Source organism: Sceloporus undulatus, chromosome 5 (assembly GCF_019175285.1).
Source record: "Sceloporus undulatus isolate JIND9_A2432 ecotype Alabama chromosome 5, SceUnd_v1.1, whole genome shotgun sequence".
NCBI classification, from domain to species: domain Eukaryota; kingdom Metazoa; phylum Chordata; class Lepidosauria; order Squamata; family Phrynosomatidae; genus Sceloporus; species Sceloporus undulatus.
In genome coordinates this window covers 52,785,558-52,812,215 of record NC_056526.1, presented here as the reverse complement: position 1 = coordinate 52,812,215, position 26,658 = coordinate 52,785,558, and the positions used below count along the sequence as shown (strand labels likewise).

Sequence of the window (26,658 nt, the reverse complement as noted above, 5' to 3'; positions counted from 1 at the left end):
AAGTCCAAACATGAAATATATTCATGTTTGGTATGCACCATGCACCATATAAACATAGCCTGAAAGTAAATTTATACATAATATTTAAAATAAATTTGTGCATGATACAAACTTTGTGTACCCTGAGCCATCTCAGTGGAAACAAAAGTGTCCCTGCCTCAGCCACCCACGTGGATGATTTTGGAGTGTTTTGGAGTTTGGAATTCTGGATAAGTGCTACTCAACCTGTATTGGGGCAGTGGAATACCATAACATATTCCCCTTCTGGAGCCCTTTAACTGCCATGGAATTCTGGAATTTTTAGTTTAAGGAGGGGCATTTAGAATTTTAAGCCAGAGAGATCTAGTACCTCACACAAACAAACCTCAGGATTCCATAGGGTATTGCCAAGGCAATTAAAAGGGAATTCTAGCTCTCTAATTGTATAGAAGATCCCAGTTTGTTATTTGAACTGCCATTCTCCCATAGAAATATAGCTGACTGGCCTGCTCTCATTCCTGACATGCCGTATAACTGCAGATCTGCCAAACAAACAAACAAACAACAAAAAAGACCCACTATATCTCACCCACCCCAAAATCTACACAGTGCAAACAGGACTTAGTGGGTAAGCTCCCATGTAGAATAAGATAACTCTGTGCAACATTTTCAAGACTTTCTGGGCTTTTTAAATTTAAGTTTTGTATTTATTTCCTATTTAACTAACATCCAACATACACCTGTATTCCAGTGTGTACTTTGTCTTTAAATTGTTGTTCCTCTTGTAAGCTCTTCTTATTTAATGAAGTCTTATAAAGTAACATGCCTTCACAAAATTAACACTTGTTTTTTCTGTGACCCTATTAAAGTGGGTGGAAGTCACATATTGTAGGATGATGGCTCATGCCTCATTTTTAATGATTCTTAATGCCTCAGCACATATTATAGTCACATGAAGCCAACTGCCATGGCAATATCTATGAAATCCTGGGATTTGCAGTTTTGGAAGGGATAGTTAGAAATCCCATCCAGAGAGTGCTAGTGTCTCGCCAAAGTACAAAGACCAGGATTCCTTAAATGCAGCCACGGCAGTTAAAAATGGAACCATAGCACTATTATTATGTAGTGTGAAAAGGGATTCTATATAGAAAGTACTTTAAAGCAGCCTTTATTAGAATCCTGTTTTTTCACATATATGTTGCAGTGATTATGCATGTAGTTCTTTTAAGTGTTACATTGTTATATTACATACTAAACAACATTATTTAATATATAATTATGATATATCTTGGTTGACATTTTAACTGAATAAAATTGGTATCACAAAGCAAATTAAAATGAAATCTAGAGCTATTGGTGGATACAAAGATTTTTTAAAAGAGTATTCATCCAATTGACTAATGTATCATATTTAAACTCTAGGCTTGTAAAACTACAAAGGCAATAGATGGTAGAAATATTCTAGACACACCTGTTGACTTCAGGAATGAATAAATTTCTGCTAGAGTAACAGAAGGATTAGAAAAATATGTTGGTTTCATCACAGTGTATTTATATGATATTTTCAAAGGAAACATGTTAGCATGCCAAGGATATAAAGAATGTCTAGAATGCCTCCTGGTGTTCAAAATAGCACCAGTACCAATACCATCATGTTCAGTGTGTATTATTGAAGTGAAATGCAGGACCAAGTGGAAGCTGACATTTCTCTTGTTATCTGAGAAACTCACAGTGAGCATGTTGCTGATGAGGTAAGCATTAGGATCTTCATTGATTTATGAAGTCTAAAGAAGTGGATGCATGTGTGGCATTGAGCAACTGTATTTTTGCTCTGCTTGGAAGAAACTGAGGTTGTTGGACTTATCTTTAGGACATTTGGATATATGAAGTGGCAACCCCTTCTCTCAGTAAATGTTTTGTTTTGACTTAGAGTCAGGCTATGCATGTGAACCATGGCCAAAGGAGCCAAGTTTATTATTGGGAGGTCGGGTAGGATGGCAAGAAAAGGGATCATAACAGCCAATAACAGACTGAGCCAATAACAGACTGATGTTGAGAACTGGGTTGTTAATCATAATTCTAATTATCTAATTAGCTTGATTGTGCATGCTCTGCTAGCTTTCTATGCCCAGAAAGCCTTTCTTTTCCCAAAAGAATAAAGGTGGCACTATATTTGAACATGAATTATCTGCTCCACATTTGTGGGGGTCCTTTGCAAAGCACTCTTTCAGAATCCTTCTTCTGTCTATGAAGATTTTAGATCTTTAAACAGAGGCTGGATGGCTATCTGTCAAGGCTTCTTTGATTGTGAGTTTCTGCCCGGCAGGGGGTTGGAGTTGAGGTCTCTTCCATCTCTTTGATTCTATAATTTTAAGCTCTTTTAGGCTTATCTGGCATTGCTGGGCAGCATGATAGGCACTGGTGAGAGTATGGATAGGCAAGTTGAGCATAGCCAGGCAACTAGGACTGGCCACCACACTCTCCCAGCAAAACCTAGAACAATACCCAGTTGAATGTATTGTCAGACATTAAAGGATAGCTTAACCCTGCCACAAGTTGCACAAAATGCTGAGCTGACTTTTTTTCCAATAAGTGAATAAGGCATTGGAGGCAACAATAGTGGGCCTAGGATGATATTGACACCACCACCCTTCTGTTTTGTACCCATATTCTAATAGGAAATGGTCTAAGGACCTCATCACATGGAGGCACTTACGTGGGTAAAACATTGCTGAACTGTTGTAGAAGTGCTGAAGGTGGGATCATACATTATGCTTGTAAAACATATTTGAGGCTTCTGCTTTCCTTCCATTGTCAAAGCGTTTGCGGTGAAACCATTTTTTGAACGGATATCCCATTATTTAAAAATGGCTTCTCCTGGCTTCTCCAGGAGCCAAGGGCTATTGACTAAGGGTATTGACACAGGACATTGAAAATGTCCTCTTCAATCTGTTTCCAATCCGGCTTTTTGGTATACAGAAGATCTCTGGGAGTTGAGATGATGAGGACGATGACTGGGGCTCAGATGTAGGAAAACTTGACTTAAATCCAATGAGAAACAATATAGAGAACCTAGAAAGCCTTTTTCTCTGCAGACACTCATCTGTGAATTCACATCCAGCCAAACTATTCTGGGTGCTAAGGGGCTAATTCAGGGTGATAAGTGGCTAACCTTTCCCCACAAAACCAGTTCTAGAGCCTATTGCAATTTGCTATGATGCTTTTAACAATCATTTCACAGATAAAATCTCTCAGATAAGAGCTGACTTAGATGCTGTCATTATAGCAGGAGCTGACAAGTTAAACAATCCTGGGTTAGATGGATCGATACTCTTGATTCTGTATGAGGCAATGTATTATGCTAAGCAGAATAGCCTAGAGACCTCTCAACCTTAGGAAGTCCCGTAAAGCTCTCTAAAGAAAATTGTTTGAACTTGGCACTGGGCACCCCGAATAGCTGTATCTGTAGTCCATGTCAAGAGCTCTAAAAGGATTTTTGTCATTCTTTTAAAGAGGTTTATTCCAAATACCAGGGTGACTGGAACTAAAGGAAAATGTTGTAATCCTAGAAACACTTCCTGCAGAAAGAATCTCTGAAGTCATTGAAACTTCCAATGGTTCAAAGACTGTAAAGATCAGTATGTAAAGTTAATCATATCCATACCTCTGTCTTTTTTAACACACCGGAACTCTCTTTCTCTCTCCCCCCACTCCCTTACACACATTATAGTTTGTGTCAGCAGTGTTGAGTGAGGTGACGGGGGATGGGAGCACCAGTTACACGTAGATTACAGTGGATTGTAAATGGTCACAGGTCACCCCAAATGTCCACTGAAACTGTTATACCGGACAATGTGCTAGAGAATATTGCCATGAATCTTAGCCCTACTCTGCCACAAACCAGTAAATAAGCCCCTCCTGTAACCAGAAGGTAAGGTTGCTTCCCAAATCCATTAACCTACTCATTCTTATGTTTTAAAGAACATTGGAAAAACATGATTTTGGTGGAACTTATTTATTTATGGTATTTATACGCCGCCCTTCCACCCTAAAGGCTATCAGAGCGGCTTACAATTATTATTTTTATGTTTAAAAGAATATTGGAAAAAATGATTTCGGTGAAACTTATTCCCAGATAGTAAGTTTTAGCTTGCAGCCTTATTATATGCAGTCATGCATTTATATGCATATGCATTAGATACAAGATGTACTGTCACCATATATCAATGGCCATCCAAGCTCCCGTGCTATCTCAACCCCATCTTTGCAGAGTGCCCCCCCATCAGCCTTACCTTCTTGATCTGCCTCCTTACTGCCTTGAACTGCTTCATTTAAAATATGCCAAGCTGGTCCTGCCAGCTCTGTCTAAAGACATGACTTTGAGTAGCCAGTGCTTGTTTTTATGGAGAGACAAATGAGCAGCACAGAAAAGAGCTGCAGAACCATGCAAACTTGAATCAGGGATTCAGTGGCAAGGTGCGTATGGGGGTCAGACTTTGAATGTGGCTAGATAGTGGAGGCAGCTCTTGGTGAGAAAGTAATACAGTGTGTCATTCCTGGTGCTCTGTTTACCTCATTTGTAAGGCCTACTTTAATTCCTGTAAATTTTGCATCTAGGGTCATTGAGAAAGAAATGCATTCCTGAAGAATGGAAAGTCTAGTAAAAACAACCTTTGGAACAATCCCCTCCCCGCTCCCCCCAACTCCCCCTGCAAGAAAGTATCTTCAAAATACAAAAATGCTGTTAGTTGTGCAGGGGAAAAAAAAAGAAAAGAAAAAGAAAAAGAGAATGCTGGTGGCCCTCAGTAAATGGAGACAGTTTAAGCATTAGAAAGCAGTTTCAGCTTTTTCAGTAAAACATTCCAGTAAAATTTAAATATGTACATAGTAACAGTGTGTAACTGTTCCTGAGGCAGAAAGAATAGCATGGAAATGCTACTTTATCTGTTAAACACAATCCAGATTCTGCTGGGTCAAATACAGTACACCTCAGGGAGCTTTCTCTGTGATTAAACCTTTGAGGGTAATCTATTTCATCTGTTTCTTCTTGCAATAGTCTTCTTCATTTTGGTCCTGCATATGATTTATAGCAGAAGTGGTAGCTGTAATTAGCTGCAGGATAAAACTTGGAAAAGAACAACGGATGGACAGAATTCTGGAGAGTGTTACTGTGAAGCATGTTATGAACTTAAATTAAAGCCCTCTAAATGTTTTTTTTTCTACTATCTCAGTTCTTATTGTCAATTAAATTGGAATGCACACTAAAAGAGGAATGAAAAGTCAGAGGTACTTTCATATTTTCTATTGGGCTAGCCTTTTGACTTCCACAAAGGCTTATGCTATAATCATTGAAGGAAAGGGGAAGAATGACACCTTTTGCTATCCACACAGAATTACCTCCAAGCAAGCTTAACTTCACATAATTCTTGTATTTTGCTTGTGAAGAGGAGTGGTAGATCTGTCTGACATGTCAAAGAAAATTTTGTTCACCTCTGGTGAGTTACAAGATTGGTTTTAAATATGGATATTTTAATACTTTTATCACCTATCTTTGAAAATAAGCAGTTCTGCAGAAATACAAAAATGCACCGTTCCTACATGTTTATGGAATTTGAAGTACTATTACTGATAATAAGTATGGCAATGGAAGAAGGGTGGCCCTGCTCAGGTACCTATGAACCAGGCACCTTTTGCTATGAGCTGTGTGAACTCTTCTTCTAACCAGGAGTATGCTGGTTGACTCTCATTCATTGATTCCATGGGTGGAATAAAAACAACAACCTGAGGCATATCATAAAACAGAGCATTCAAAACTCAGAAGTATTATGTCTTCATCTTTGCTGATGGCCTTGGGAGAAGATATTATCTGCTCAGCATCATTTCCTCAAAAGACTAGTCCAGAAAATCTGCATACCTGGAATTGTTCTTTTCTGTACATATCTCACATAGTTTTATTTACAGAGTTATTTTGTTGTGGCTAGGACCATCTGCATTACAGGTAGACTTCTGGTTTATATACTATTTCTTTTGAACTATTTCTTTTGTTATTGCCTTGAAGACCTAGTGAATTATATAATCTGAAATTATATATCAAAGTGAAATACAAATCATATCGATGCTTTGGGTAGTCCTGATGACTGAATTATCTGCTGATGGGAGATGCTAAGTCAATTGTCATCTCTGTGTCTTATAATGTTAAAGAAATAAAAAAGAAGTAAAATATTGAAAATTATGAATCTGACCAGTTTTCTATTAGTTTCCTAGCTCCCACTTTCAAAACACATTCTTTTTCAGAGCCTCAGGTGGATTAGACCAAGCATAGCTAACCCATTAGGGGTCTTTCTCTCTCCTCTAAAGATTTAGTGTCACCATTCAGAGTAGAAATTGGTATGTGCAGTAAAGCCAAGCAGGAAGAACAATTAGATGGGGGGGGGGTGCAGAACAGGCCAGGGAGGCAGGTTTGGGGGAGAGATGCAAAAGTTAGTGGGAGAGTTGCAGATGAAAAATTTGAAGGATTGTGTTCTGCTCCCCAGTCCTCCTATGCTAGCAGTATAGCACATCTGCTACTTCCCCTACTAGCATTATGTTGTGCCTTACTCTCAGTTTGTATATTTTAAACTTAATATTTAATTATAGTAAATAGTACTAAATTAAATAGTAGTTTAATTACTATTTTATGGAATTTTGTTTTAGTCTATATCAACACATGAAATATATCTATAACTACAAATATTAAAACCAGAACAGAACAAAAAGACTAAGGAAGGAAGGAAGGAAGGAAGGAAGGAAGGAGAAGGGCATAGGTCAGTGCTGGCTATATTATTCATACTTAATTATCCTATGTGCATTCTGTAATGCATTATGTTTGGAGGCAGGGAAGACTAGTGGCTAAAACAGATGGCCCTGAAGGGGCGACCTGAAGCCACCGCTTCTGAAGATGGATTGCAGCCATGGCAAACAAATCCCTTGGCCCCACTCCACCATGAAGTAGGCTTTATGACAACTGGACCTGCAAAAAGGTGGCTTTTCCTGCCCACTGTGGCCCATGGGCAGCTTCAAACGCTCCAGCGGTGTTCAGTATCTAAATGCCGTGCTGCAGGAGCACCGGAAGCTGACCCACATCTGAGTGCCAGCATGACTTCCAGGTTTCTTGAGGATGTGCACCATCTGTGTGCCACATCCACAAGCCAGCTGAAAGCCAAATTTTCATGCCAGTCTGTCCCCCACCCCCAAGTCCTCCAGAGTAAGGTGCTGAAAGCTGTTTATGATTATACCATAATCAATTATGATGTACTTTTTTTAAAAAAATAAAATAATTATGAATTAGTATCCCACAAGTGAATTATTAATGTAACTCTATTAGCTAGCTGTGATAGGCTATTACCCTACCACAACTTGTTTAGTGGTTTTCCTTCTTTAAAATATTAAGACAATGCATTCAGTATATTTTAAGGTTATTCAATTCAAGCACACCAGTGAGAGAAGATTATGCTTTTGCTGAATTAGAAAATGAAAACTGGAAGTATTTGTTTTCCTTCCGTGTAGATGTTCAACTGTATTTATAGGATTAGGTTGAAGATTCAGTACTTATTACACCTGATACTAATATGTATTAGCTTATTCATTACTTGAATAGCATGCTTTCCTTCTGCTATAGAGATCATAGTAGTGTGTGTAGGCTTCTAGAATAGTCTGCCATCAAGCACCAACAAAGCCTACAACAGCTTATGCTTCAGCAGGCATCTTGCATGATGTTTCATTGCACACATTTTCTTGTCCTCTTAAACAATAAACAGTCTTCCATGTTTGTACTTTTGTTATTGGAAAAATGTGAGTTTTCAAGCTTGAACCAATGAGCAGAATCCCTTATTCCCACCCCCAAAGTTATAGATACGTTTTGCCCTCAACACCCACTAGTGCACTAGTGAAAAATAAAGATGGTAAAGGGGCTGTCCACATGGGTCAAAAGACCTGTGTTTCCCCCCTAGCCTCATGTTGTCCTGTTTGGACAACACGGGCCAAAACCCTGGGGCCAGGATCAGGCTAAACCCATCTGCCAGAGTCCATGATTTAATACAGGTCAAAATGATTCGCCATTTGCTGTGGAGTTTCCTGGAAACTCCTCTGCAAATCCAGTTGATTCGACAAGCCCCACACTCTCTGTACCATACTCTCCCGTTGCCACTACTGGAAAGACCCATCTTTTCAGGAGAGTAACAGGAAAGTAAGATAAGGAGTGTGCCACAGTTTCAGGTCCTTGGTGCAGGGACAGGCGGGTGTGTAAATACCCATCTGACCCCATGTCAGCCTGGGGACTAATCCAGGTTTGCACCCGGGCACCCTGTATGCTCAGGTTCAAAGAGAACAATTTGTCTCTCACAGTAAGAAATTGAGTTTCTTACATTTCTGATTCCTAGAGATAGTCTATGTATCATTTTTTCAGGCTATGTGGCCATGTTCTAGAGGAGTTTATTCCTAACGTTTCAACAGCATCTGTGGCTGGAATCTTCAGAGAATGCTTGCCTGGAAAGGAGTTGGGTATATATAGGTGTTTCAATGGCCTGAACAATTTCAACAAGAAAGAGGAAACCCTTAAAGTAAACAAAGTTTGGCTACCAGTCCTGAAAAATAGCAACAAATGCAAATGAGAAATCCCAAGGTCAGGGGTTTCCCAGCAGACAATGAGCACTAATCAAGCAGACACTAATCCTCTTTTGCATAGCCTCTCATCCTGAGGCCTGCCATTAGCAACAGAACAATCCACATGCAAATCACTCCTGCCTTCCCAGGTTCACACAGTATATACATACCCAATTTCTTTCAAGGCAAGCATTCTCTGAAGATACCAGCCACAGATGCTGGTGAAACGTCAAGAAGAAACTCTGCTAGAACATGGCAACATAGCCCCCAAAACCCTCAAAAATCTATGGATGCCAGCCATGAAAGCCTTCGACTTCACAATCTATGTATCCCTTTTTTATTTCAGCAGGTTACAGATGACCTGCTATAGTTTAGGTACTATCATTTGATCAAATTAGGGCTTTATCAAACATGTCTTTTAAACCACTTTTAAAGTGTGAAAATAGTGCCTTTGGCTTACTTACCTATGACATCATCTTTATCTCATTGCTGCATTACAATACTATCCAAGTTTGGCTACAGCACATCTTGTCATTGATAGGAAACCCCATCAATAAGCCCCTGAATGCACAGGTGCCCCATTAGTCCCCAGATGTGATAAGTTCTTTGCATTGCAGTTTTGGGAATGGGCAGTCATATGATGTCAGTGTCTTCTCTTCTCCTTCTACCTTCATTCCTCTTGCTATTCCCAGGTAGCCCTTTTTTCTTTCTAAAATTTTATTTTCTGTTTCTTTCTTTTAAAAAATCATATTGGCATACCTCTGATGTTATGTTAAAATTTTAAAAACCACAAAAAATAAAAATAAAACCTGAAAGGGGTAGGTCATAGGAAGTGAGATTAAGGAGGAAGAGTGCGGAAAAGAATGTGAGGTCTCATTTGCACTTTCAGATAGGGACTGAGTTGCCATAGTGCTTTCTCAAAAGACCCGTATTAATTGTTTAATGTTTGGTGCCATATTGATACAATGACTGTCCTACCTTTCTTAAAATCTAACAAGACAATCAGTATTGCTCAGTGGTAGTGGTAAGATGTAAAACTTTACCCCATTCTACATTAATCCCATAATTTGTTAGGTAAACACTAATTTGAGCAAACACCATTCTAGCTCTGATTGAAACAATATAGATTGCTTGGGAGCTGGCTAAAATATATTTGAACTTGTGCAACTTCAAAATGTAAATCATTTTCATTTGTTTGTCAGTATGAATAAAAAGTGTTTGAGGTTATTGACATCTGAGTTCAAAGGATAATTGTGGTTTGCCAAATCAAGAAGAAGGTAATTAAAACAATGCTTATGTATACACTGAAAGCTTTAAAATGATTACATTTTAAAAGTGTCCCCCCCCCCTTTAACTGAATGGGAATGGAGGTGAAAAATAAATCCAAGAATTTATTATTTGGTGCCTTGCTGAATCATCTGATAGCATTTATACAGCAAATTTGAAACATTCAAAGTGATTTATAAGCTTTATCTCAGCAATTCTTTACAACAGTGGGTAGGTCAGCATTATTATAATGATGAGGGCTGAAGGAACAACTGTTAGCCTTATGTCAACTTGTGAGTTCAAGTCTGAAGGGGCATTCTGGCAGCTCTCATGCCCGCCTGCTATGTTTTCTCCATTTTCTACTTTGCTTTATTCTGCAAATATTGATGAAATGCTAACACCAACATGTTTAAAGTCTTATTAGCTGTGACCTTATACCATTATATATCACTCACACACTATAATGATTCTACAACTAGTTTGTGGCCCTAGCAATAAATAGAGGCCAGGGTGGATGTAGCAAAGCAGAACAAGCATGTAGTACAGTAACTGAAACTGAAAAGGCCACAGCTTTATTTCTGAAAGCTGAAGAGGGCTTGGCGTGGTGGGAACTGTGGGTACATGGGACAAGAAGCCCATTGACCAGTGAAACCTAGATGCCAGTCTGCTTGGAATGACAGAAGTGGTATCTTCTATGGGTGAAAGCTATTATCTAGTTTCCATGTCATCTGAGATCAATAAACTTTTTCTGTCTAAAAGGATCATGTCCCTGAATGCCTACTCAAGGTGTTTCTGTGCAACAAAAATGTTATTTCCTATGCAGAAACGTTTTCTGTACAAAATATCACATGGTAATTTTGGGTCACTTTTTTTGATAATGACAGAAAGGGCAAGATCATATTTCAAAGCCTACATAAACGCTGCATCCACACTGCAGAAACAATCCAGGCTGACACAATTTTAACTACCATGGCTCAATGCTGTGGAATTATGGGAAATGCAGTTTTGTGAGACATTTAACCTTCTCTGGCAGAGAGCTCCTGTGTTACAGCAAACTACAATTCCCAAAATTCCATAGCATTGAGCCATGACAGTTAAGGCATAATCAACCTGGATTATTTCTGCAGTGTGGATGGAGCCAAAGACTGGTAATAAAGGAACTCAAATGGTGTAACCAATAGTGTGTGTGTGTGTGTGTGTGTGTGTGTGTGTATCATTTGGATGGATTTATTTTTCAGGTTTTAAGCTATTCCATTTTTAAAGGGTTTTTGAACAAAAAAATAACAATATTACTTGTTCAATACTGATGCGACTGAAAAGTTTCTATTATTCTTTAAACTCTACAATAGGCATTAGGAACAAAAGCCTTTTAAAATTTAACTTTTGTCATGATCTACTTCACAAAAAGAGATATTTATGCATGGTCAGTTTTGATCAACTATGCTATGTTTATATATCATATGGATCATTTATACATTATATGAAACAACATTTCTGTTTGTTTGTTTTTTCCAGGCACAAGTGAAATTTTGAATTGGGCCTTTTTCTTTTTTATTTATATATAAAAGCATCTCTAAAACTAGACCAATGTATTTATTGTAATATGTGAACATTATTTATGATTTGCTAGTTATACAAAAATTTATTTTAAAAATGATTTTTTTACCATGACAGGCAATATTAGCCCTTTTTGAGTCTATGTTGATGGAATAGGAAGAACTACTTTGATAAATGTTCCACATTTTTATTGCATTAATTTAAAGTACTTCTTTTCTACATAAAATGTAGTCATCTAAACCCTTAGCAAATTCTCTTACCTCTTCAAAAATAGCACAATTGTCAAAGGAAATGTTAATATATATGTGAAAGTGCTTCTTCTATGTGTCATGTTAAAAAATATTAGTCTTTTTTTCTTCTTTAAAAATAAGTTTCCAGTAGTAACAGCAGCAGCAGGGAAACATCTATTCCTTCTCTTTAACCTCTGCTAGTAGAGTAAATTTTCCTGGAAGATATACTTTGATTTGATTTTTCAAACGACCATTTTGAACTATTGTAAAACACAAGTGACACATTCCTAAGAGAATATCATGATAACTCTCTAGTTTCATTTCTCCTTTCAGAGAAGCATTTCATTTCAGAGATATATCTGCTTTTTGGGTGCCTGTTCATGTTCTCTTGATATAAGAGAAAGAAAGTGGCCCAGCCTTGCCTTCTGTCACCTTCACAATGATATTGATAGTTGGAAATAACTGAGGATCAATCAGCAATGCTGCCTTGTTTCTTTGTGGGGAAGCTTCCAGGAGGCGGACCAGGATAAAGACCTGGGATTCATTCTTTACCCCCAACCACCCACACGAATCCATGCCCTTAGTGCATTTTTAATGGATTTTAGTGGATTTTCTGTGGACGTAGGATGCTCTCTACTTTTCAGAGATGGGAAGAATGTAAACACTCACAAACCAGGGAATCAAAGTTCAAACTGTGCTGTATGAAGTTATACTCCCATTCAACTTCCTACTGGACTCAACACTGAATGCATATGTCTAGTTTTCAGTAGTTGACAGATATGTGTTTGCACAGTTGAGACTGATGTGCCTGCTGTGCCCATTCCTGGAAATGTCTGATGTAACTACATCCCTTTTGCACTGCTGTAACATTCTCTTTGATGAACGTTCAAATCCTTTAGAAACCAAGCTTGAGTAGATCTCTGACAAATGGTCAAATATCACAAAAATTGCAGATGAAGTTCTAGAACATGGAATTACTTGCCTAAAAACCAATCCTGTCTTAGCAATACATTAAACATGCAATTTTATCTTGGTTGCCTTAATATGAGTAGCAGTGTGATGACAACATACTAGGGTTCAGATTCAAGCTTCATTTAATTTATTTTTCTTTCCAATTGTGCTTTGGTTGTTCATGCTCCAGATTCTTTGTGTCTTTGTGGAAATTTTCTGCTGACTGTTAGAGGAGGTTTTTTTGACCTCTCATGGAGTAGTATGCTTCAGTTCCTCCCTGTTTCCCAATAACGTTAGTGTCTACTCTCACATATGTCTAGCTTTGGAGGAGAACATGCTCAAGAATATCTCGGGACGTCTTTTTGAATTTTATATGAATCTGCTGTTCCCTTAATTCAAACATCAGAGACTGAAAATAAAAGCAAATTTGAAAAATTTGAGACTGAGGGAAATCTGGGAAGAATCTAATACAGTATAGCAGACATTATTGGATCTATCAATATATCTTTAGAAGATGAGTTAACCTAAAAAAAAAAAAAGTGAAAATATCTCCAGTACTAAAATCAATGAAATTTCTGGGAGTTTTGGTTCCATGCACTTTAGCCAAAGTATGCAACTTTATATTTAAACCACCGTTGTTGTTGTTTTCTGGCTAGATAAAACTATTCTATGTTAGAGCAAGTTAGACAATTGAAATTTTTCCTAGATTGGCCAGTCACAAGATGTTGAGATGACAATGCAGTCCAAAATATCTTTCTTCCCTAAGCTCTTCAATTTAGTTTTCCTCTCTGTATTGTCAGAAGATATTGTATACCCTTTACATAATATTGTGTGTGTGTGTGTGTACACACACACACCCCTGTGCAATACTGAAAAATAGCATAGAACTAGGATAATGCTATTAATTTTTTATGGTTAAGTAGAAAGCTAGGTTACAGATTCTTTCTTTGCTGGAAAAGCTTACCAGTCAGATTCAGCAAGCAAGAAACAGTGAGGGTCACACAGAGTTTGATGCAGTTTGGTAGAGAGCCAGCACAGTGTAGTGCTTTGAACACTGGACCGCAATTCTGGAATCCAGGATTTGAATCCCTGAAAATCCAGAGTGGCAAATACGAAGGCAAAGGCAAAAATACCTCTGAAAAAAATCTTGACAAGAAAATCCCATGATAGGTTCTCCATAGGACCGTCATAAGTTGGAAGCAACTTGAAGGCACACAGAAATAGCAACAAGCACAGAGTGTGATGCAGTTTGGTATGTTTATTAAAAGTAATAGTCATCTGTATTCTCTTCCTGGTACATATTTAGTGTTATGAAAAAAATTATAATTGTAAGCTCTTGCTTTACCTATTTGCACAGATAGATTTATTTTGTCTTTGATTTTATGACTCTTATACGTTATCATTCTTATCTTGACACACTGCTGTCCAGATTGTGTTAAGTATAAGATGGTTATTGTATGATTTGTTCTTAAATAAAAGAAATGCTTATAGTAAATTTCAAACAAGAAATTGCTGTATCTGTAGTAACGGCATTTTCTGACTGGCTCCCTTAATAGACACTGGTCAATGGAGTTCTGTTCTGCCTACTGCTATATTACCATACCAAATAATGAAAAACAATCTTCTTCAGCCAAGTACAGCTTCCATCAAGCATGTTGGCTGTTGGTGATAATATAGGCTACTGATCATTGTCTAACACTTCTGGGAGTAATAAGGTAGACTTAAAAAATCTCAGACTTTATCAAAAGCTATTGTTAATTTGGTTTCCAAATTTCAAGTTCAAAGAATTAAGAGAGAATTCACATATAAACCAAAAAACCAAAACAAAAACACAACAACCAATAATAATAATAATAATAATAATCCCTTTTAAAAATAGTGTGCTTACTATTAATATCTCAAATCATTCCGGGCATATATTTCTGACATATTTGTCAACTGTTTTGAGCTATTCTTTTTTCATTGGAGCAGCTGGTCTTGAATGTCTTTGGACTCTTGTCTCAGTTCTGTATGCAAGCTTTCATTGTTCCTTATTAGAATACACAGAATCCAGTTTCATGTTAAGTAGGTGGGCTGCTGATTTGTCAGCAGCATGCTGTTCTGGATCAACCCTTTATGAATTGTTGTTAAGCACCAAAGTGGACAATGAAAGCTTTTATAGCAGTTGCCCAATTAGCAGTAATCATTCTTGCTAAACTTTACTAAAGAACTGGAGTATGTGATGAATGTAAAGTATTCATTTCCTTGAACTCATTTGCTGCAGTCAAGTTCATCTTGTAAAATAGCCTTTAACTGCTTTTGCTATTTCATATTCATTTTGCAGGTTGAGAACGTTGATGTCTGCCTTAGCTTTCTGGCAGCCAGAGGCGTAAATGTCCAAGGTCTTTCTGCTGAAGGTAAGAGAAACACAGAGGTAGCAAAATTCATGAAATACTTTCTTTGAAAAATGCTTCTTGAACCTTTCTTTTCAGCCTACCATCTTGGAAAAAAATCTTGCTATTTATCAAATGTATTACTTTGTTTTTACTTCATATCTATATATCTATATATCTATATATATGTTATAACTGTACAACAATGTAAAAATTTATTACCAGAAAAGGAGTTTTTGCTTTGTATATGCGGTTGTCATTTCTTCTTCCCACCACAACTTTGAAAAAGTCATGAATGTGACTTCTTGTGACTTCTCCTTGCAATAGATTATGAGCCACAGCCCACTGAAGCCTTGTTTTTAGCAAATCTCATGTTATGTCTGTGAATTGTGAAAATGGATTGTGCTCAGAATTATATACAGCATATAATATTGGAGTTTGAAAGCATATTCTCGAGAACATTATTCCATTTGCACAATTTGCAATTCACAATTTCTGTGTGCATCAGTCACTGTCTGGTGTAGGGTTATTTGCTGAGCTTTTTGTAATATTTATTGCATTGCATTGTGCTTTTCTAAGTAGCAAATATCTAAGAGTGACTCCTAATAACATGAAGTTTTGAGTATTGTGTTCTGACTTTGGGAGGCCTTGAGTATTCTAGCTTCAGCACTTTAGTTTCTGCAAAGACATAAATTATTTCTTTAGCAGAAATGGTTAGTATCTGCCAGGCTTTGATTTACAGCTTTTCATTTGCAGAAAATGTTAGATGCCATTGTGACAAATATCAAACATTTCCTCACAGTTACTAACTTATATCTCTTGAGATGTTTGAAGTAATTAGTTTGTTGACATATAAATGTACAATACAATTTATCTTGTAAAAATGCAAGCTTTGGAAAATAAAGATATATTAATTAAAAAAAATAAAAATAAAAAAATGTACAATATATAAAATGTCAAACAACTGAAATACATTTTCCAAATCATATTCAAAAGGCAACAGGCAAAGCCTGTTAACTGAAATGAAGGATATTGGTAATTTTAATAGTTCCATCCCATCCACATCAGCCAGTATACTTTAATTTCATAATCATAGAAGTTGTATGCTTCCTTCCTTCCCTTTTCCCTCCCTCCTTCTAATCTCTTTCAAATTTTTTTTTATTATTATTTTATTGAGTTTTAAAAGCATACATAATAAAAAAAATCAGACATTGAACACACACACACACACACACATACACACTAAACATACCCAAAATGCTCAGTACGTTAAAAAAATGTTTTAAGCTGATATTGTGTGTGTGTGTGTGTGTGTGTGTGCGCGCGCGCCTTGAAGTTTCCTGCTGACTTATGGAGGCCCTATGAATTTCATAGGGTTTTCTTAGGCAAGGAATACAGTGGTACCCCGGGATACGAATGCGCCGCCTTACGAAATTTCCGGGTTACGAAAAAAATCCATTTAAAAAAACTGTTCCGGGTTACGAAGGTTATTTCGGGTTACGAAAATTTTTTTGGTGCTTTTCGGCGCTATTTCGCACGAAATCGCGGCTTTTCCCCATTAGCGCCTATGGCTTTTTCGCCTTACGAAGATTTTCGGGTTACGAAAGCGGCGGCGGAACGAATTAATTTCGTAACCCGGGGTACCCCTGTACTCAGAGGTGTTTGTCGGTTCCTTCCTCTCAAACAGAGCCTATAGCATCTGATATTTGTTTGCAGTATCCCAAGTACTAACCAGAGCTGACCCTGCTTAGCTTCCAAGATCAGATATGTTTTAGTGCCTTTAGTCCATACAAGTGAATTGTATATTATGCTAATGTGAAAATGTGTGTAAATATTGAGATATATTGCAAAATGATTATCTAAGAATTGAAAATTGTGGGTCATTTTTTCCCTGCCTTGTGTATGCACTGTATAAATGTCTCTATTTTTCCCAAGCTGTTATTATTTTAAAAAAATACCATAATATAAATCCAATTTTAGTCCCAACCAAGATTCTCCTTTAAACAAATAGGATGTGTTAGTCAGCATTTCAGTCCTGTTTAGTTCAATAAGTGTGCTCTAACTGGAAGTAACATTGGATTTACCCATAAAAGTTTCTAAACTAAAGTCTCTAAATGCTGTGTTATGTACTTCATCACTTTTCACTTCACATTTTGTGTTTGAAGTTGCATTTCAAATAACATTTTTAGCAAATTGGAGGTGAAAGATTCAATTCAATATCTGTAGCGTATGTGAGTTTTTCATATTTGAAATAAATATTTCACATCAGGAAAAAGTTATTCAGGATTACTGTGTTATCAATGCACAAGCAATCTGTAATAACTATATCTTTGTGATAACTGATTCTTATTATAGATTTAATTGTTTTTGAAGAGGACATTCTTTGGTGCTGTTCTCACATAATAAATAATAATGTGAATCTTGAAAGAGTAAAGCAACTATAAATATTCTTAGAACAAGTGCCAATCTCTGAGGTTACTGAAGGGCATCCTTCAATAAACTGATGATGCTAGCTGGATCTAGGCACACTTAAAAGCAAGCAATAGATATACTCTTTTGCAGAATGACATAATGTATTGGGACTTGATCCATTTTCCTTTTACATCCCTTTTATATATAGAAGTCAAAAACCACAAATGATATAGCATTGAAATCATATTTCTACTGTCTTAAAAAAATTCCCCCTGTTGTATTTTCCTCTTAAAACTTCTGAAATGCATTATTTTATTTTATATTATATTTATGGAATAAAGTAAATGCTTCCCTCAAATCCTGTGATCAGGGAGGAGCCTTTGCTAACCTCCAAGTGGAGAGACCAGCAATTTAAAGATAAATGGTGCGCTTAGCGGGCCAATAAGAGAGGTGGGAAGGGGCTCTCCTCATTGAGGCTCTCAATCTGGATGAAACGCTGGCCTGCTCTCCAACCTCAGCTGGTTGCTTTGGGGCCCAGTAGGAATTTTCTCTTCATTCCAAGGGTTTTTTGCCTACCCCACACTGTTAGTTGGAGGACCTTGACAATTGGTCTGTGGTCATAATAGGTTTCATGCATGAAAGGGGGGATATAGAGATACAGGTGAACACCTAGGCACCCTTCTAAAGGGTGAAGATAAGTCTCTGGAACTGACTGTTAGGTCTTACAGCTAAACAGGAAGGGAAAGTTAATTTTTTTTCTTAACGGATGCTGAAGGGTTCGCTAGCCAAGGAAACTAGCAATTAGCACAAGGGTGATTTAATAACAGGAAAACAATAAGTCATAAAAAAAAACTTAAATAGTTTCCATTATATTTAACATAGCTCACTTAAAGTGATCCAGAATCCTTTAGGCTTTCAGTAGTTATTGTGTGCTTTCAGTAGCTATTATGTGCTATTAGAGGACATTTGAAATGTCCTCCAATATATTTCTAATGGGTAATCTTGAAGCTAGTGACCACTGAGCAATTTACTTCAGAGAAAAATTTGAAATACTGAATTAGTCCCTGAAACTGCTTCTAAAAGTTTAATTACAATTTAGCCTATTTTTCCTTATCCATGCAATGTTTGTTGTTTACGCCTATGAAGATGAGAGGTTAACACCATGATTTGGTTTCCTCACCCCCCGTCCTCTTTTGCAGAAATAAGAAATGGAAATTTAAAAGCCATTTTAGGACTGTTTTTCAGTTTGTCTCGATATAAACAGCAGCAACACCAACAGCAGCAGTACTATCAGTCTTTGGTTGAACTCCAGCAACACGTCTCTCATTCTCCATCTCCCACTGAAATTGGCCAGCCCAAAACACAGCAAGATATGCAGTCCAGGTAAGTCTTTGATAACAATGGGAACTGAATAGCTTTCATTCAGTAACAAGGATTTTTAAGATCCATGAAATGAGAGAGAAGGTTCTACTTCTTAGACTGTAATCATAAATGCATGGTTGCTATAAGCCTAAATTCATTTGGACTCACTCTGATGTAAGTGTGCACAGAAATGTAGATATTGGTTGCTTTGAGTCTAAGAATTACTTCAGATAGCAACTTTATTTTAAGCCTTTAACTTCTGGGTTGTTTTTGTGAATGTTGGCTAGAGTAGTGGAGATGAGATTAGAAACTTCTTCTTTCAAGATGTTTGTGATATGGCCAAACAAAACTAACAAATTAGTTAAAATAAAGAAAGAAGGGTGTAATTTTTGCAAGATTAGCGTTGTGCTAATTTTTATAAAATGTGTGGTGAGGACACTAGGGGAAAGGGCTTGCATTTCATCTTCCAGATTTTCTTTATCCACTACAGAAAATAAATGGACTAAATTGCACATAGAAGAATCAAGAACCTGTGAGCATTATTACCACACGGTTTCATTGGACATTATCTTCTGTGGGTGGGAAAAGATAGCATTGCTTCATTTCTTAAAACATTAAGGAGTATACCTTTCTGAATAATTCACAAAGCATTTATGAACACACTATTAACAACTGAATTTTGAAGAAAATATATGGTAATACAAAGATTTCTGATCTTCTAACCTAGGCTTTAAATGAACCCCCAGAGCTCCATTCCTTGCAGTTCTTTCATCAGCACACAGAGAGATTTTGAAACAGTGTTTGGAGAAATTTGATCATTTTCAAGAGGATCGTGTGCTGTATTTTAATTTTTCTATTTTTAATACATGTTCTCAATTGCTTTAAATGGTATAGAAAATGTCATTTCATTTGAATGCTGATCTTTTGTATGCCTGTGTGTATTACCTATACTGTACTATGCTTTAATGTTGTAAGCCATCATTGTTGCTTGTTGTGAGGGGATGGGTGAGATGTAAATGATGAGGATGATAGATGATAAAAGATAGATGATGCTAACAATACATGTTAGTATGGGGCAGACAAATAGATCAGAACTCAGTATTAGCAGCATTTTGGGTTGAGGGAATGTCTGGCAGAGACTTGTGGAATAATATGCCAGAAGATCAAAGTATCATAGCTACCAAACAGAGAATAATTTGACATAACTCAAACCTGAGATCTGTCCAAGGAGGCTGGAAATTGGTTGCATGGAGGTGGCAGATAAGGAAGCCAGTGATGTGAGATGTAGAAACAGGAAATGAATATAGGCAATGCCAAGTTAATGATTGGCCAGTTAAGGATCAAAGTGCAAATTGGAAGATAAATAGCTAAAGCAAACGAAGGGTGGTTGCTATAGGGTGAATCATTTCATACTGGTGGCTAAGATAAATGCCTCTTTCCAATCTGGACAAAGATGGCTTTGCCTCCACAAAATTGCCCCCACCATTGGAGACAATTGTGTGTGTGTGTGCATGTGTGTTCGTGTGTGTGTGTGTATACACACACAAACACAAATATGTATTGGAAACACTTTATATTTCGATCCTCAAGAAAGGAGACACCAGGAACTGCAGTAATCACAATCTCTTGTATTGAGTACAGATCATGCATCAGGACAATAAGATGCACTAATTTTGCATGCAAGTAAGTGACAACAATGACTCTTACCATATATGGAAACGTTCAAGCATGGTTCAGGAAAGGAAGAGGCACTAATGATTATATAGCAAACTTAAACTGAATAATGGAACGTAGTAAGGTGTTTCAAAAGAATATCAGCCTATGCTTTATAGACTATTGCAAAGCATTTGATTGTAAATATCATGAGAAACTATGGATTGCTCTTACAGAAATGGGTGTTTCACTGCATCATATTGTCCTGATGCATGATCTGTACTCAGTACAAGAGACTACTATTAGGAGAGAATATGTAGAAATGGAATGGTTTCCAATTGGATAGAAGGTCAGGCAAGACTGTATTCTATCACCCTATCTAATTTCTTTGCTGACAATTTCATACAAAAAGCAGGATTGGACTTAGGGGAGAGAGGCATGAGAACTGGAAGAACATCAACAATCTAAAATACACAGATGATGTTGTAATACTAACAAAAATATCAGAGAAATGGAAAGATTACTGAAGGAAGTCAAGGCAGAAAGCACAAAGATAAGTTTACATGAATATCAAAAGAGAAAAGAAAAGACCACAGATGATCTTCATAATTTTAAAGCAGACAATGAAGAGATTGAAGTAGTTCATGATTTTCCATACATGGGCTCAACCATCAATCAGAGTGGATACTACAGTCAAGAAATCAGAAGAAGACTAGGATTTGAAAGTGCATCTATGGAAATTACCCTAAAGGCACCAGATCCATCTGATCTTAAAAGCTAAGCATGGTCACAGCCCTAATTAGTACTTGTATAGAGATTGCCAACAAATACCAGGTGCTATAGGCTATATTTCAGTAGAAGGAACTGGCAAAATCACCTCTCAACATTCTTGCTTAAGAAAATACTACACAGGAGGCTTACCATGGGTTTAACTCTGATACACTCCAGAAACGAGAAAATGTGATAGCCGGTTGAATTTCTGAAGCATCACTGAAGCATCCCCTCTCCTCTCCCACCTCAAAGCACTCATGGAGGAGCCATTTCTTCAATAAGGGGAACTTTCATTATGTAGAAATGGCTGATGTGTGTACGCTTTGATGATGGGAGAGGAGAGGGGACACTTCAGTGATGCTTCAGAAGCATGACCAGCTATCACACCTTTGTGCTTCTTGAGCATTTTACCAGCATTTAGCCATGGTAAGCATGGGTGTGATAATCTCCATAGACACACAAACACTGAGTTCAGCAACCTTCACGTTGGCTGTGTATGGTATCCCTATGTTGACTAGTCTAGTATTTAATATTATACCATTCTCTTTTCTTATCTTACTTAATTTTAAGAAAACTATGGCAGGATACAGACCGCCCAAAAAGGGTGGTCTGTCCACATCTTGTTTTGCTGCACAAGGGAACTGCAGTGGACAAACCGCGCAGCTCCCTCGCACATCAAAAAGAACCCACAAAAAGCAGGTTCTTTCTACGGCGCCATAAGGACGTTGCAGTGCACCAATGGAGCACTTGTGACATCCTTATGGAGGTGTGACTTGCGGACGCTAAGCATCCATCACATCAAAATGGTGGCGCCCGTGTGTATAGGGTGCTGCCATTTTGACACGCTTGTCAATGCCAGGGGTGAGGTACGTATGGGCGGTGCACCCTCGGCCAACCCCAAGCATGTGATGGGGGCACCGCAAAGGCCCGTCTGGAAAGGGCCATTGTCAAATCAACTATGGAATAATTGGGGGGGGTTGTTTATTTTAACATTATTGTGTTCACTATATATAATTATTATCCTGACTGTAATAAATTTGATCAATGAATCTTTCATTTTCATTGTGAATTTGATTGCATTTAGTTGTGACTCTGTGTGTGTGTGTGTGTGTGTGTGTGTGTATTTCAATATGGACTTGCAGGATAAGTGCTACGGATATTGTAAAAATATTAAGTAAAAATATTGATCCTTTAGAAGCACTTTGCTGCTAGCTGTTTCTTGGGTCAATGCCTGGGAATTCCATTGGATATTGTTGAAATTTTATAAGAATTCACTTTGGTAGACTCAAAGGCCTACATGTTCAAAAACCACAGAATATGAAAGATGAATAACCTGCTGCCTGGTGAGCTCCAAAGAAGTTTTAAGTGACTGCAATTACAAGGGAAAAAGCATGCTTTTGGGCCTGTCAACCCTTACGTTTCCATTGTGAACATGTTTAAATGGAAAGTTTCACCAATTAAATTACTGGTTCATCATCTTAACATCATAGATGGTTAGTCTTAATTTGTGCTTGAATGAACAAACATAGTATTCATCCTAAACTTTACTTTAGTGAAAATAGATTGTATCTGAATTAAATTAAGAATAATCGCTGAGTCCAGGATGCAATTTTTTCCTAAAGGTCAACTGATCAATAAGATTCTTTATGTGGCTTTAACTACATTTCTGAATCAGGCAGAGGAATTTAATTTAATGACTGCAGCTACAAGGGTGCATAGGGAAAATATTGTACACATTTATCTTGATTTATTGGGATGTGCGAATGAATTACTGAGCCATACCTTGTGCTCCAATAAAACAGAATGAAAATGAAATCTGGCACCATAGTTATACTTCTGTATGAGGGTGCATAGATTGTAAAATCATTAATCAGTGTAATTACCTTTTGCTGGGCCCTTGGTCAGTGTAGGTCACTGTAGAGGTTGACAAGCATGTTGCAAGCTCTCCACTAGAATAGTGTACACTCTCCAAAGGATTATGTTTTTGGAAAGAAAAATGCTGACTTTCTACAAACCACCTCAGTGTTAAATAGGAAGGATGTTTAACAGTTTGTCTGTGTAATGTAAAAATCAGTAGGTTAATTTTGTCAGGATGCATGTGGAACTCTCAGATCTCAAAAGCAAAACATTTGTGAATAAATTCACATTCTACCTAGTATATAAATAGTACATGGCATTAGTTATGCAGACATCAGTTAAAATGTTTCAATTAAAACATTATTTTTCCTTAAGTGCAGAAACCTCATTAGTCCCCTACAAGAAAAATGATGTCTTACTGCTTTAGAGAAAAGCTATCCCAAGCCTATCCAAGGATTTTAAAATATAAATTGAATTACAAGAAGCGTTTCATGTTTAGAAATAAAAGTTCTTCAGAAGTGAGCTCTTGAAAGTGGTGGGATACACTAAAATGATTTTAGTGTATCCCACCACTAGTGCTTACCATCTCTCAATCACCACTGAAACGTTAAGAAAGTGCACATGTATGAAAGCCTGGAGCATTTCCTCAGCATCAGGGAATCATTGGCTCCTTCTAGCATCACTGAAACACTGAGGGAGACTGAATTTCCTCTAAATGCAAAGTCTCTATTCAAAGGAAATTCACTCTCCCTGAACGATTCTGTGACGCTAGAGGGAGCTGACAATTCCCTGACACTGAGGAAGCGTGCCAGGCTTTCGTACACGCGCGCTTCCTCACCATTTCAGCAACGATTGAGAGACAGTAAGCGCTAGTTTGATAATCTTTATATAAAGATGAAACATGTAAAGAATTCATATTAATACTGTTTATGAAGCTTTTTAAAAAGAGAAACTTTGGGGGCATTGGTAAACCTCTGTTCTGGAAATGTACTGATGGCTATATTGATCACTTCGATTTAATCCCCTTTCCCCTAGTATAGTTGCAAATTAGTCATAGTTTCATTTTTGTTTATTTTAAACCTTATCTCTCCTCTCCATCCCTGGTCACAATGCTGATAGCTTTATTTATCAATAGAAATGCATTGAAGCATGGCAGCAGTGATTACATTATAGTTTATGCCCTGTTTCATTAACCTTATTTCATTATTGCATCATATATCTGAGCTTTCTATGGTGATGATCTTTCAAACACACAGACATTAAGAGAAAACACATGCAGATGAAAGTTTCCTCCTGTTCATGGATTAGTCGTTCACTGATTTCAGGGAGCTGTCAGCAAAATCTCAAGATGCAGACAAACTAACGTTATCACATACAGACATAGAAGCCACAGATTAGGAGCCAGATGGATTTGGTTGATTCATTAAAGTTCACTGTGTTACTGCAGAAAGCTGAATATATTCAGATAGTTGATTTTTTAGGCAGTTTTCCACCAAAGTCTTATTACTACAGGTCAAGCTTTACTTTGCTTTTTTGTCAGATGTAGCAATGGGAATAGTGAACCCCACTGGGCTAGCACTTGTGAGTTTTGTCACATTAGCAACTGAAGGCAGCATTTAAAGAAATCAAGGAATAAATATAAGGATAGGTTGAAAGACATTTGATAGGCATTGTGTGTTACATAAATTACATACTATCCAACTGTCCCAGTTTGGTAAGGGCAGTCCTAATTAACTCTTTGCTTTCCTACTTTTTCAGTTGCTTTTCAAGTTACCCAGTTTTTCTCTCTCCATCCTACCTCCCCCCTTTGTCCTCAGTGTACTTCAGTTGCTGCAAACTGAGTTCAAAGAACAAAAGTAGCTTGCATTCAATTAACTCAGAAAGGTGGGGAAAGGAAATCTTTTGCCCTTCCTGGTAAGCTCAGGCAAAAGTCAATGGCTTCAGCTTCTCCTAGCATACGTGTTCTTTATCATTAATAGCTTTTTCTATCTTCACCACACTCTGAGGTTGCCTGGCCATTCATGTCCCTTTTTTCATCTGTGCATTGTTGGACAGTATGAAATCAGGCACAATTCTTTTATCTGATCTGCTATTTTAGCGGGACCAGAACAATGCCATGTCTTAAGTCTAAGCAATAGTAGTGGGGATTTTCTTTGAAGCTTTTACAGCAACATCTCTTCTTGCTGAAGAACCAAGCCATTCTCAGCTTTTTTTTAAAAGCCTTCTCACCTTTCAGAAATACCCTACAAAATAGAAAAGTCTGGTTTCACTTTAAATGTGAGTCACATATGCACATTTTGAACTGCAGTAAATATTATTAAAAACAGTAAATTAAAAAATGGCCACTTCTACAATTATTCTGTGGTTTTATTATGTTCTTCCCACAACTAATAATTCTACTAATTTAAAAATATATACAGTTCTTTTATAAGATCCTATTGAATCTTGTAAGGTTGCCCTTGATTGCCTAACTCTAATTTATATTTTTGCTTCTCTTTTATGCTAATTAACAGTTTAGTATTTTTTATGTGTGTGTATGTGTGTACATAATTATTTATCATGCGCATGCCCTGGAAATGTGACTCTTTACAGGCAAACTAAAAATGTATGCAATAAAGATAGTATATAGTAGAATAAGAGTTTTGTCAGGAGAACAAATCACAAGATGATGTCAGTTAAAAGAGTTCTAAGAAGTTGACAGTTTGGGGGGAGGGATACGTAGATTGAGAGCTAGTGTCATGTAATAAATTGAGGATCTGAGACACCAGGTTTCAAATCCTGCTCAGTAGTGGGAACAAACAGGTAACATTGGGCAAGTCTCACTTTCTCAGCTTTAGAAGAAGGGAATGGCACACTTAGTAAGGTACATAAACCTTACTAAGAAAACCCTATGATAGCATTACTATACATTTGTTATGTGTCAACTTGAGGACACATAACAACAACATATAGAGTCTTGTGGTCAGGCATATGCTTTATATGCAAAAGGTCCCAGGTTCATACTGTGGCATCTCCAGGTAGCTCTAGGAAAGACTTCCAACCCTGGGGGTCATCTGTCTGTCAACCCAAACAGTGATAAACATGATAGATCAACAATCTGACCATTTACAAGTCAGCTTCTTTTGGTGTTAACCTGCAATCCTATTCAACATTTATCTGGGAGTAAGTCCCATTGACTCAAAGTAATTTACTTCTGAATAGATACACATAGGCTTATGTGTTAAAATGCTTATAGACACAGTTGGAGACACTTCACTGTGGTGAAACAACGTCTAATTATAGTTCTCACTTGTATCCACTCCTTGTTTGTATTCCCTATTATTCACCTACCTATGAACTCTTATGACATTTTGAAACAAATGCTAACCTGCGTTTGTAATGCCTGGGAGTAAGTCCCATTGACTCAAAGTAATTTACTTCTGAATAGATACACATAGGCTTATGTGTTAAAATGCTTATAGACACAGTTGGAGACACTTCACTGTGGTGAAACAACGTCTAATTATAGTTCTCACTTGTATCCACTCCTTGTTTGTATTCCCTATTATTCACCTACCTATGAACTCTTATGACATTTTGAAACAAATGCTAACCTGCGTTTGTAATGC

General features: G+C 37.2%; 1 protein-coding gene across 15 annotated transcripts in view; it reads left to right on the top strand.

The window, feature by feature from the left end:
- NAV3 (neuron navigator 3) overlaps nucleotides 1-26,658 on the top strand; it is a 572,439-nt gene that overhangs the window by 351,249 nt on the left and 194,532 nt on the right. For 14 of the 15 annotated variants that reach the window (XM_042467939.1, XM_042467940.1, XM_042467938.1 and 11 more), the window contains 2 exons: nucleotides 14,947-15,019; nucleotides 18,607-18,790. In XM_042467939.1, the coding sequence (XP_042323873.1) occupies nucleotides 14,947-15,019; nucleotides 18,607-18,790 (257 nt within the window). Of the gene's footprint in view, nucleotides 1-14,812; nucleotides 14,851-14,946; nucleotides 15,020-18,606; nucleotides 18,791-26,658 lie in introns of those variants that run through there. The other variant, XM_042467941.1, reaches the window with a different exon arrangement.